Genomic DNA, 14,521 nt, shown 5'->3' on the forward strand with positions numbered 1-14,521 from the left:
ATATTTCGTAATTTTCAATGAATTGTAAGCTTTAAAATTTAACTGTCCACACTATGGTATCATTCCTTCATCAATTGAGATGTTTTGACTTGGATTAAAACTTTTTGGTAAAATAATCAATTATGAATTGCACTTTGAAAAGCCAGTCAGTGCTATCCGGTTTATTGTTGTTGTTGGAAAAATGATATTTATCTGAATCAGTTGCAGGACATCGTTTTGTGAAACATCGGTGTGTCTATCAACGGATTCGTTGACCAATAATTATTGATCCTTACTTTTTTTACAATTCCCATAAGGATAACAAGCCCAAACCATTTTCTAAGTTTGGATCCCATAACGTAGACAAATTTGGCATTTTTTATCCAGCTTCCTTCTACTGCAATTTTGACTGTAGTACTTGTTGGTTTCATTGCTAATATATTCAGACAGTTTGTTCCCAATATATAATTCTACAATATCCTCGATGCTGTGAATATCTTTTGGAAATATGTTTGGACCCGGAGGTCCTTCAAATTTATCATTGGTCCTCGGTAAATCAAAGTCTGACCACTGTACACTGTCTTCTTCATCTGATTCATCCGAATCAGTTGGCAACCATAGGGTTCACCGAATTCTTCTTGGACGTATTTCTCTATCATCCAACGATTCTGCTTCACTTTAATTTTTGGTTATCCAATGTCTTCTTCCCAACTGGCCAACTTGTCCAGAACACCAGACAAGACGTCCGTGCATTCATCATAAATAATCGTATCGCCTCTTTCGTCTGCCAAGATGAAAGGGCACAAGTACTTATAAAAACAAAAAACTTGTTGACATGTGTAATTTATTGTTACCTAAACAAAACACCAACAGAATGCAAAAGATACTAAAGTGCTGTCGCTGGCCACTGAGCGATACTATACATGACTCCACTGTGGTGTCACCAGTCTTTGAGTGATACTATGCACACAACAGCACTGTCATATCACTGGATGACATAGTGTTAATTATAGTGAAGATCTAACTTTTGGATGAAAACATGTTGATAGATTTAAATTTTTTGGAAGTTTCCCAGTTGATTTTGATGGCAATAAATTAAAATTTGGTAGAAAAGAAACCAAAGGCACAGATGGTATAATGAATCTTCCTGATGAAGCAACCGTTGGTTGTGAAAGCTTGAATTTTGTGTGTGTGTTTGTGTTTGTTTGTGTGTCTATCAACATGCCAATGCTTTCGTTTGGTAAGTTATATCATCTTTGTTTTTAGATATAAACAATTTACTATGGAAGATATGGGTGAAAAATTTGATTCTGTTCGTTTATCAAATTATGCAGGTATATTGTACCATTCAGGAGTATTATATTCTGAAAGTGATCCAAATAAAAGAAATTCACGTAAAGATAAAAAATACAATAAACTGCGATTGCAGGCTTTCTCGGCGTGTTTCAGCTATGAAATGTTCATGGGTTATCAGTTGAGTGGCATCGTCTTCTAGTCGCAACGTTGCAATGGATTGCATATCCATCATCTTCAGGTGAAGTGTTGGCATGCTGACCGCTGGACCGCTATCAGATTCCGGTTGCTGACCAATCTCGTGCCAGCGGAATCACACCAGGCCTGAATACTAATACTGGAACACAATTGACATCCGAGCTGGTCTCACACATGTTCTATCAGAAACAGATCTCAATGGGCACCAGTATGCCTCATCACAACATAAGACAGTTTATACAGGCATTTTCCATGTGTGGGCATGGATTGTCTTGTTGCTAAATGGTACCACAATACGATGCTACTATGGCTGCAGTACTTTAGGACACTGTTTTTACAAAACAAAGATCTGAAGATGGTCATGATAGACCAAAACTGGTAATCTGTGAACAAAAAGTTTGTGACCATAGACGTAAATTAAAGCAAATTTATTTTATTTTATACCACAGTACTGTTGCACGAGAGGTAACACATGAGGATGCAAGATGCTCGTGATATACTGTAGTGCCAGCAGAGTTCTTTCAGCCATTACCAGCCATGACCTGTAGTCATACCCGATGGCTATCCACAGCACGACACAAGAAGTAATACAACTGTGCCTCTCCAAAACAACGTAAGTATGAGACCTCTATATCTGTATATTCCACAAGAAATCATATGATGCATGGCAGAGGGTACCACAAATCACTACTAGTCATTTCCTTCCCTGTTCCACTTGTAAAGAGAGTGAGGGAAAAACAGCTGTCTGTAAGCCTCCATATGAGCCCTATTTCTCTCATCTTATCTTCATGGTCCTTATACAAAATGCATGATGGCACCAGTAAAATCGATCTACAGTCAGCCACAAATGCCGGTTCTCTAATTACGTTCTTGTTTATGTGATTAACATTTTAAAACAGTTAATATTGAAATTACTGTATGTAGATTTTACAAAATGCTCTTTAACAATTTATATAAAGTAATAAATTGACATGAAACATCATGATTATTTTAAATATATCATTTAAGGACTGATTTCTTATTAAGATTAAGAATGGCAAACTTACAAAAAATTTGTCCTATTCACTACCCATGAACCAGGATACACAGGTTTGGCATTGGTCACTTCATTGTAGTGTTTCTTGGCTTATAAGGTGTTACCAAGTGTTTAATACGTTAACATTAAGACATCACCTTCACTATGGAACATTAGGAAAAGGGGAATATTAACTTTTTGTATCTGTAGATCAAAAGAGAAGGGTGAAATTACAATGAAATCCAGACCTTTAACTGCATACAGGCATCAATAAATATCAATGGGGCAGCTGAAAATGTGTGCCCCAATCAGGACTTGAACCCAGGATCTCCTGCTTACATGGCAGATGCCCTAACCGTCTGAGCCACCGAGGACACAGAGGATAGTGCGACTGCAGGGACTTATCTCTGGCATGCTCCCTGTGAGACCCACATTCCCAGCCTACTGTCCACACACTACATTTGTAGTGCCCCTGCCCAATATACTCATTACTCACGGCAGTCAGTCTACCAATTCCCGTAAGAGTTCGGGCAATGTCAGTGCATCCAGACTGAAGAAAATCATTGGCCAGTTAGCCTTATCTATATGAAGATGGTATCCGTTCTTTCGGACATCTGAAAGAACAATACCACCTTCATCAAAAGATAAGGGAGGGCCCTCTTATTCAGTATTATCCCTTAAACCCACAACATCTTCTGTTCGCGTAATTCACAACAATTCTTGTTATCAAAGGTCCCATAAAGAAGCTTATTTTCACCCAGCAATTGACAATATAACCAGATATTCCTCATGTGAGGCAAATATTAATACTGAATCACACATACTGAAAAAGGTAGTATCTGACAATGGCTTCGACAAAACACTAATTATGAGGTTTTACACCATGAAACAGTAGGAACAAACTAGGAATTGAGATCAGGTCACATCAGGAATGAGTGAACAGAAGAAAAAAGATAAGTTATAGTTTTACCACACTGGAATCACATTTCTGATGAGTCATTTGTTTCAGAAATCTGGGTTTCAGGGCAGAGAACACTATAGGACCTCGCATTATATATAACGTAGATAACAGTCAGTTACATAACACATCCAGAGTATACTTAATAATATATAGTGACTAATAAGTTTTGTGTTGGGAAAAGCAAGTGAAACATCAAACACAAGGTTTAGAGAATATACTAACGTTAATGAATTTAATCTCCCAGTATTTGATGCTCATTTAAGAGAGTGCGAGCATTCTATCAATGACATCACTAAAAAAACACCGTTCTTCACATGGCAGAAAAGGTCGATTACTGAATATCCTAGAAGAAATAGAGATAAGTACTCACATAACCAAACACCCAGATAATGTCCTTAATGAACAACAGAGTTATGAAATAAGATGTATGTACAGAACTTTAACAGCATTTTAACAATAAAGGTTCAAAATAGAATTTTCTCCAATTTCCTTTCTGTAAAATTGAACAAATTTGACATTTGTTGATGTATCCTTAGATCCAGGTCTGACTTGACAACTTTGTAACATGGTGGACACAGATTTTGCTGCATATGTCCATCTTGCTCAATGTGTTGTTTGAGACAGTTAACATGAGTTTCATCTCTTTATTCTTCTTGTCTTACATGCTGTATATATTCTACCCATAGATACCAATTGTCCAAGTGCAGTCCTCATTACACAGTCTGACAAAGGAAAAAGTGAATCTCCTGGAAGACACGGACACGTACACACTATCGATGGGTGATTAAATGATTAGAATTAAGATTCTGTGTGGCACCATGCAGGACACAGGATTGCTGCATACTCGTGTGACAGCATTATCAGCACCTGATAAGAGTTTGAAAGGAGCCTGATTGTGACTGGTTGGATCGCGCAATATCCAGATTTGTTGGGCATCTGAATGTGACAGTGGTCTGATAGACCAAATGAAGATATGAGGGCAGAACACTCATTATCAACATTCTGTTGATTGTGTCTGACTACAACAAGGGAGGACCGTCATATATTGTGGACGAAGCATATCATAAAGTCCTTCAAATCTGTACTCTCCATCCAAGATAAAGCCCTTCACATCTGTGCTTGCCATCCAAGAACAAGTAATTCACTCCCTATTACATTCTGTATCATCCCACACCATTGTTTGACTGTTCCACAGTTTCCCGCATGGAGGATGCAGAAATAAGAATCACTGGCACAGAGAAGCAACTGAAAGAGCTGAAAACAAGTAAGTCAGCAGGTCTAAATTGAATCCCAGTTCAGTTTTACAGAGAGTACTCTGAGGCATTGGTCCCTTTGTTAGCTTGCATTTATTCCTAATCTCTTATCCAGCGCAAAGTCCCAGGTTACTGGAAAAACTGCAGGTGACTCCTGTATATAAGAAAGGTGGAAGAATACATGCACATAATTACAGACCAATATACTTCAATGTCCTTAACTCCGGTTTGCCGCAGAATTCGTTAACACATTCCGAGTTCAAGGAAAAGCTTCTGTCCACAAATCAGCATAGATTAAGAAAGCATCATTCATGTGAAACTCAGCTTGCCCTTTTCTCACATGATATCCTACAAACCACAGATGGAGGGCAACAGGCATTTCCAGAAAGTGTTCGACATGATGTCCCACTGCAAGCTACGACTAAGTAATGGAACTCAGTAGGTAGTCCTCAACAGAGAGTGTTCATCGGAGACCAGGATATCATCAGGAGTCCCCCTGGAAAGTGTGGTAGCACTGCTCTAACTCTGTGCATACATAAATGAACTGATAGACAGGGAGAATGGCAATTTATGGCTGTTTGCTGATGATGCTGTGGTGTATGAGAAGATGTTGTTGAGTGACTGCAGGACGATACAAGATAACTTAAGACTGAATTTCTAGTTGGTGTCATGAATGGCAACGTGTTCTAACTGTAGAAAAATGTAAGTCAATGTGGATGAGTAGGAAAAACAATTCTGTAACAGTTGATCACAGCATTAGTAATGTGCTGCTTGACACAGTCACAATGATTAAATATTTAGGCACAACACTGAAAAGTGAAATGAAATGGAATGAGAATCTCAGTTTGGTAGTAGTAAACACTAGTGATCAACTTTTTTTTTTATTGAGAGATTTTTGGGAAAGTGTGGGTCATCAATAAAGGAGACAGCGTACAGAATGCTAGTGTGATGCCTTCATGAGGCCTGTTCGAATGTTTGGGATCTTAACCAGTCAGATTAAAGGAAGACATTGAAGCAGTTAAGAGGGGTGCTGCTAGAAAGTATTATAGAGATGCTACATCATTTCAAATGGGAAGCCCTTGAGGGAGCCACCATTGCAGAAATTTAGACAACCAGAGTTTCAGGCTCATTTATATAGACGTACAGAATATTTAAATAATGTTATGTATACAGAATATTTAAGTAATGTTACATATACATTCATTTTTTGTCCTCTGTAACATGAGCAACTGATGGTGGGTGCAAATACTGGTCAGGCAACTAAATATTTTCACATGCAGCTCATGGTTTTCAATAAGATGTCTTCTAACAACCTTAAAATGTTTTACATGTACATATCGATGAGAACTTGAGGAAGCATATTTTGAAACTCCCAAAACTCTTAGTTCAACCACATTCAACAACTTTAAATCACTGCTAATCTTGGAGAGAGACAAATCAGTTAAGTTAACATATTTTATGTATTTTAACTGAATAATGTCACACTGAATAATGTTCAGTCAATTCATAACTAAGAAAGAAGATATCCATTGCTCAAAAATGTGCTGTAAAAATAATATGTGATGCTCATCCTCTACCACCTTGTAGCCGTCTATTCAAGAGGTTAGGCATTTTGACTATTGCCTCATTGTATATTTATTCCCTCATGAAGTTTGTTGCAATGGAACAGTTTAAAAAGAACAATGATGTACACAACTATAATACCAATAAATTATTCACATTAAGGTTGTCTTCAGCACACAAAGTGATGTATAATCTTGCCACTAACGTTTCTGATCACTTACTTCCTTGACAACTTCTATTCTGTAGAAGAATTTTTATTTTTGTAATGGGTAAAAGAGTAAAGAGTAGGAATTACTAATTCATATCTGTATTTTAAAAAAACTACACACACTGGTAAATAGTCAGCATGTAGCCATATTTACACACGGGTGTGTAATGTGAATGTAAAATGACTTGTGTCACATCATTACAATTAATCGTACAAATGATATATGGAACATGAAACTAGATAATTGCATACCTTGAAGGTACAGATCCTCATTAATGAAATAAAGTTCAGGACATGGATACATTCATTGTAGATGGTTTTAATAAAATTGGAACAATGACTGAAATACAATAATTTAACACATTAAGTGTTCTGGTTGTATCTCTATGTAATGTGACAAATATTTCTATGGATTTTGTTTTTGAAAACACTGCCATTATGCTAACAGGTGTAAGCATATTTTTGTCCACAAGTATCATGAAACATCTATAAAAACTCTCTTTACTTAGAAACATTACAATTACAGAGAATGCCTTGAACAGTCTCCTTATGAACTACATCTATTGTTGTATCCAAGGCTAGTCTTCGGCATGTCGAGATCAATAATTTAATGGAACATCATCTTCTTGCCTTTAGTATGAGACTTACACCAATTCAAATTTAATAAATATCAAATTTGCAGCACATACACAATTACCATAAGCAACAATTAAGACAAATACTGTTAATAGTAGCCATTGAACATCACATTTAATCACAGATGATTTACCACACATATTACATACAATCAATTCACAGTTATAAAAAGAGCAAGATTAACATCATGTTTAAATTTTGCTACATAAGTACATCAATTCACTGATTGAGTGACTAGTACTTCTAACTCTGTTGCAATATTTATAAACTGGTACAATACACTATATAAAAAGTATTCGTAAAGAATCTTCTAATTAAAAACATACAGAAAATAGGAATATTATTCTAATACATTTGATAATAGGTATCAAATTTCAGGTACAAAGAAGGATAGTAAATAAGTTTTTCACGATGGACTAGACCAAAATGTATGCAATACTGCATACAGCTATCACATTATGCTGCATCACCGTTTAAAATAAAATAGAACATCTATAAATCTATATGAAAAAAGTTTAAATCAATTACTGTGATGAGGACCAAATTTTCCCAAAAGTGAATATTTCTAGCTAGCAGGCAAAAATGCTCACTGCAGACATGTAAAATTTCAAACCTGAATATTATAGGACATCAATACAGGCTTTACTACGATAATCTACATATACAAGGACAATGACACTGATGAATACAATCTTCAGTCACAGGTGTTATACAAATAACGCTGCAATATTACTGAAACTCACTTATTTCCATTTTTCACTTAATGCAAGTTTTATCTTGGAAAACAAATGCTGCAATGTGGTGAAACACCATCATATGTAAAGCTTGGAACACATTGCTGGCACCAACAGATCTCATGTCATCTGAAACAATAATTTAAAACTAATAACTGTATGACATTAACAACTGATTCTTTAATTTTTTACCTGATAATTGTATCATATTAAAAACTGATTCTGTATTTTTTAGGTAAAATATAGTCTTACTAGGAAATGACAGCAGAAATAGTTCACACTCTGAAGTAAACTGGCAGAAAATCATACAGGGAATGGTTAAATATGGGGTTGGGGAGGGGGGATGATTGGTAAATCAGCATGAAAGACATAATTCTATTTTGCAAAACCTAGGTCCTGAGAAGCATAACAATGCATGATATTTGACAGAGAGATGATAGATATCTGTTAACACATCAATAATTTCATTAGAAAGTATGAGGTGTACAGCTAAATGTTATCTGAATATGGTACTGCAGAGAATGTGAACTAGTTATCCACTAAGGAACAGTGCCGTTGATGATAATAAACAACAATGACCAACTTGTACTCAAATTCAACGAAAAAGCGACATCATGTCTCTTTGTGAATGTATAGTGTTAAGAAGGTTACAGCCAGTATCGAGCCATGACGGGCATTCATCATACATCAAAGGTACGACTGAATCACCCTCGAGGTTACAACATTGCGATTTCCAAGAGCAACCACTTGACTGCACATAACAGAATAGAAAGAAATTTAATAAATTCAGTATGCTGGCCATGAACGTTTGCAGTTTACATTCTCACAGTATAACATTCTTAATTTCAGCACCTACTTCAAAGTCTGGCACGTCTATAATTTTTTTGCCAGTATCAGTCCAGCACAAATTTGATGAGAGAATGTCTCCTCATACACTCAGCCATTTTATCAACATGGCTATACTTGCACACTGATTTGTCTAAATTACAACCAGCAAATGATCATGAACTGTGCAGCACAGGTTACAAAGGATACACAGATTCAGGTCTCTTCTTGTCCCATCTACAAGTGGACAAATGCAGGAATGTCTTTGTGTGTCCTACTTTTATTGACATGGCAGCAATTGCAGCAGTAATATACAGGAGGCTCAGTGATAGATACAGCACTGGAAACTGGTACCATATCTGTTACTCCCTGTTATGAAGCAAACAGGTCTGTGACCATTTGTACAGTCATTCTTTATATGTGCTCAGATCTGTGACCATTTGTGGTCATTCTTTATAAGTGCTCAATACCACTCGTTGGTTCAACACTTCAACAGTACTCCAGTATTGCCAGTTTATCACTTCAACAATACTCCAATATTAGAAATTTATAAGTAATCTCTTTCATACACAAATTGCAGTTTCCCACATCCTACCAATAAAGTGATTCTGGAAGCACAAGATCTTCACCACATGCACATTTGATGTTTTTGAATCTCCACCAAGGGTCCACTTAAGAAAGAATACTTCCAACAGATCTCCAACCATTCTTGGTTTGGTTCCATTATCAACACATGTGCCAATTTTCCCAACTGTAATATGCAAATTGCTACGTAGCAGGTTTACCATTCATTACATAAAACAGTTTTTATTAATAGCACAGCTAATATGAAAGCTGAATCTGGAAAAATTGTTGATAATCAAAGGTAAGAAAACATAAAAATAAAAGAAAAAATAAACTGAGTGAGGTGATGCATGGGTATGACACTGGCCCACATTCAATAAAAAGGCAATTCTAATCCCAGTCCAACAATCCAGCTTTTTTCCTGTGGTTCCTTAAATTACTTTAAGCAACCCATGGATGGTTCCTTCCCCATTCCAGGATTATGTTCCATCTAAAGACCTCGCCATTGATGGAACATGAACCCTAATCTTTCTTCCTTAGGAGAAATTCCTATCAGACCATGTATTTGTTACTGTAAACAATCAAAAAACGAAGCCTGATACACAATGAATTAACTGTATTTTGTGATACTCATCTGTACACAGCTGAATCAGGCTGAATGAACTACAAATTATGTATATGGATTCAGTAAGAATCTTCATGTGCAATTGTAAATATGAAGATATTTCTGAAAAAAGTCATTCAATATGAGGCACATTTGTAAAATATACTTTTCTTGATTACAGATTCTCACCACTTAGCCTGCAGGAAAATGGGTGTTGGTGTTGGTGTTGGTGGTGATGGTGGTGGTGGTGGGGAGGGGGGGACATTCTCCATTCTCCCATCTCTGTGGCCCAAATGGTTCAGACTTCACGTCCAACAGTAAATTATCTAGTAACTGCAAGGAGTATCGAATTCAAAAGTTTGATAGACGTTTAGTAAATTATCTGAAAACTACAAGGTTGTCTTAAATGTGTAGATTAAATTACTATTCCTGCAGTAATTATTTATGTTGTACAAGAGTCACCCGTACACTGAGTTGAATAATTTGACATTCATGTCAGTTATGAGCAAGACTTTAGCCATGATGGTCATATATGTGTTAGCTGGATCACATGGCTGCGACTTACGTAATTCAATTTTAAAATGGAAGCTAAAACCAAATCAGATTACATTACATGTAGTGACCAGCGTTTCTGCACCAAAATCGAATCCCTATGCAAAAAGAAACCAACAGAAATGTACAACGCGTTGAGAGAGGTGTGTGGAAATAGTGTACTTGATTGTAGCACAGTGTCATGGTGGTCTGCTTGTTTCTGTAAAGATCGGGTAAGCTCTGAGGTCAACCCAAGAAGTGAAACGCCATCAACTGCAAACAGACCATACCATTCACATAATTATTAATGACATTTTGTGAGAGGATGGAAAAACACTTGAGGAAATTGCATATGAGGATAGAATGTCCGTCAAATCAGTTTACAGAGTCATAACTCAAAGTTAAAGATGAGAAAAGTTACAGCCAGATGGGGGCCACAAGATCTGAGTGAAGAACAGAAATCAAGTTGCAAAATAATTGCAGAAGAATTGCTTCAACATCATCAAACAGAAGGAGAACAGTTTCGGAAAAGAACTGTTGCTCTTGCTGAAAAGTGGATACGAGATTCTGAGGCAGAATTGAAGTCTCAGTCATCACAAAGGAAAAATTCCAGCTCTCCACATCTGAAAAATTTCTGCCACAAACAGTCAAATGTGAAACTGATGAAAATCTTTGCATATCACAGGAATGGAGTCATAGCTACAAATAAGAGTGCCCCAGGAGATGTCTGTAACAGCCATGTACAAGCTGTTCCTGCAAAATGTTTTGCAATCAAAATTTTTCAAAGAAGGCCTGCCACACTTGCAGGTGGTGTCCTGATTTATGCAAGACCACATACTGCCTAGCAGTGAAACACTTGACAAATACAGATGGGAAACACTTCCCCACAGTACTGATATGAGCCCAATAGATTTTTATTTGTCTGCCAAATTGAAGGAACATCTCCATGTAAAACATTTTGATACAATCAATAAAGCTTCCAATGATGTGAACTCAGTAATGTGCCCAATCCAGAATACGGAAGTTGCCAAAAGGTTGGGAAACTGTACTAAGCAAGAATGGAGGTTATATTGAAAGCCTGCAAAAGTAGTTTGTCAAATAACTTTATTTTCATTGATACTATATTACAGTGTGCAAAACTTTCTAAATAACCTCCACATAATAGCTTAATATAGAGACTGTCTTACATTTACAGATAAAGCTTCATCAATTGTCGTCAGACACAGATTTAATTTGAAGACTTTGGATGGGGGTTGAGGGTGGGGGTGGAGGGAGGTGTACAGCAGCACTAACTAGATGGAACACTAGGACGAATGTGAGAAGGGGAATGGCAAGCAGATTACCATTCACAATGCAGTTTAATGAGATAACTGTTTTCCGTCTCTAGAAAACCGTATTCGAAATCAGTGCGCAATTTCAAATGAGAATTGCTCTTGGTGAACTGATAATATTTCATGACTTCTACATATCATCCATGTGTCTTATATAGTTTGAGGAATTATTAATGAGAATTCCTCTTGGTGAACTGATAATGTTTTATGACTTCTACATATCATCCATGTGTCTCGTATAGTTTGAGGAATTATTTCAAAAGTAATTGCTTACGATTAAACATCAGTTGAGCAAGTTATGTACACTGCCATCAATACATAATTTTAAACTGAACAATAAATTTTAAGACATAAGCAGCACAACAATTTAAACAAATATGCTATGTACATATTGATAACACTAGCAGAGATATTATCACCTGGCAAGGCATAACACATGGGAATCAAATAGTTTAATAATTAAATTTTGAAAATATGATATAATTGGATACTCAAAACAAACCTGCTCAACAAAGGTTAAAGAAATGTGGACGCTTTTAGAGCCAGTGGCTCCTTCTTCTGGCAGAAAGATTGAAGGGGATGGAAGAGGGATGAAGGAAAAGGACTACTGAGGTTTAGGAAATGGGGAGAGTTTGGAAAAGTCAGCCAGAACCACAGGTCACCGGACATTTACTGGACAAGATGGAAGGGAAGAGTCTTTCCTCCCACCCCATTCGGTGAGTGCCCGCTGACCTAAGTTCTGGGTGACTTTTCTGAACTCTCCCCATTTCCTAAACCTTGACAGTCCTTTCCCTTCACCCCTCTTCCTTTTCCTTCATCTCTCTTCCTTCACATTCAATCCTTCTGCCAGAAGGAGGGCACACTGGTTTCAAAACCTTGCATGTTCATTTAACCTACATACGAGTTTTCTCAGAGTGCCATTTGGCAAGTAGACTGTTTTCGATCTGTCCAAGTATATTAAATTATATAAAAAGTTTAAATAGAAGTTTCTCCAAAAAAGTATCTTACTAATAAGTGTTTTTACAGCATTTAAGAATTCCTCTTTGATGAATAAATTATCTTCATTAGCAGCATATCATTTGTAAGTAATCAAGGTACACTAACTACGATCACCAAGCAGGATACTAACACAACTTGAACTTGAGCTTATGGAAGTATCTGTAACCAGGCTTACAAAAGCTAGCACACAAAAGAATATTCTGTTCATTGTTATATATATCACCATAACACAATGTATTTGTTAAACAAGAAAAGATACAATAACTTGACAGTAAAATGTAGTTAACAATATTAAACTGAACCTAAATTATTTCTGAGTAAACAGTGTTGCTCAGTATTTACTATTCAGGAGGCCAATGTGCTGACTCTTCCCAGATATATAAAATGTTTTCTTGTTTTAAATATGGCAATGGAAAATCCTGATGGAACATAACTTATTTAGGAGTAAAGGTAACAACTCACCTGATACTAGAGGCTTCAAGTTGTCGAAGGCATGTAAACAAAATTGAAAACATTGCTAGCTTTCAGACGAATCCTTTTTCAAGTTACTATATGAGTACACTGTACCAGCTGAAAGTATGTGCCGTGGATGCAGTGCTGTATCTCACCTGGTGTGATCAAAAAGGGGGTTCAGAGAAGAGTGGCCAACGTATTGGTGGCAGACATTATGTGCATGAAATATGAATGTCTAGTACCTTCCGCTGCGAAAGTCAAACACGCGCCAGAACAAATGGACATGGTCAGCCCATAGAGGGCTCTGCCTCTGCGGCAGCTATTCCGCGCAGCAGCTCTCGCGCAGCGAGGGCGCCACCGCTACGCCACGTGCAGACAGCGGCCAATTGCCGCTCCCTCCGGTTCTGTATATAAGGACCCGCTCTACCCTAGACCAGTCAGTCTGGTACTCGCTCTGGATTTCGTTTCTCTTTCGGTGGTACTGCGTTCTGGTTGTTACTCGTTGTTGACATTTGCCTGGCTCTGGTTCCGAGTGGATTTACTGTTGGTGTTTGGTGTTGTGGTTTCCACAAGCCTCCGTTGTTTGTCTCTTCCTTGTTGTGTCGGTCATAGTCGGTCATGGTCGGTTGTTGTCAATTGTCGTTGGTCTGTCGTCCGACTCGTCCTTGTGTTTACCCGGTGGTGCGTGCTCCACCGCCGGCGGCTTCCCCGCCTGGCGGCTCCGATCCGCAGCCCAAGGCGTTCCCGCAGTTGGTTTTGGTTACTACAGAATGCGACACAGGTACCGCACCAGTGAAATTGTGCAGCACATGACCATAGTAAGTTTGAGGAGAAGATTGGGGGGGGGGGGGAGACAGAATGGACACCATGGCAAAGAGGGTATGGGTGCAGGATAAGTGAAATTATGGTACTGAGACAGGATTCACCTGAAAGCTAGCTTAATTTTCACTCACATTAACGTACCTTCGATGACTCGGGGCATCTACTATTTTCTGAGTTGTTACCTTCACTCCTTAACAATTTTTTTTCTGGTTTTCATACACATAAATCTTAAATATTTGGTACATAGAATTCTAGCGGCACGTAACACAGCCTCGAACTGAAATCGAGCCACAGCTGTAGCCTTCCAGCCAGTCAATGCCCCTGCTTATACAGTAACCTCAGCAGAAGCCACAACTTCTGTGCCATCCACTTCCACGAGCAGTCGGCCAAGTCTGGGGGCAGCAACTATCTGCCACATGACAACAGCCAGATCTCAGTCATCGGCCTCTGTTCCAGATCTTTCCAACCGACACAAAAACACTGTTCATTCCACAAAGTCAGCCCAGGGCAGTTTTGGCAACAGATTGGCAACCTATATCATCAGCACCTCCA

At 37.8% G+C, this 14,521-nt stretch overlaps 1 protein-coding gene across 1 annotated transcript in view; it reads right to left on the reverse strand.

Annotated features, from left to right (window-relative positions):
• Positions 1-6,769: 6,769 nt before the first annotated feature.
• The window catches only part of LOC124775929, a 97,377-nt gene continuing 89,625 nt past the window's right edge, over positions 6,770-14,521 (reverse strand). Inside the window, exon 8 of the mRNA XM_047250777.1 lies at positions 6,770-7,969. Within this exon, the coding sequence (XP_047106733.1) occupies positions 7,966-7,969 (4 nt within the window). The 3' untranslated portion in view covers positions 6,770-7,965. The remainder of the gene's footprint in view (positions 7,970-14,521) is intronic.

The sequence above is a fragment of the Schistocerca piceifrons genome, chromosome 1 (assembly GCF_021461385.2).
Source record: "Schistocerca piceifrons isolate TAMUIC-IGC-003096 chromosome 1, iqSchPice1.1, whole genome shotgun sequence".
In the NCBI taxonomy this organism is placed as follows: domain Eukaryota; kingdom Metazoa; phylum Arthropoda; class Insecta; order Orthoptera; family Acrididae; genus Schistocerca; species Schistocerca piceifrons.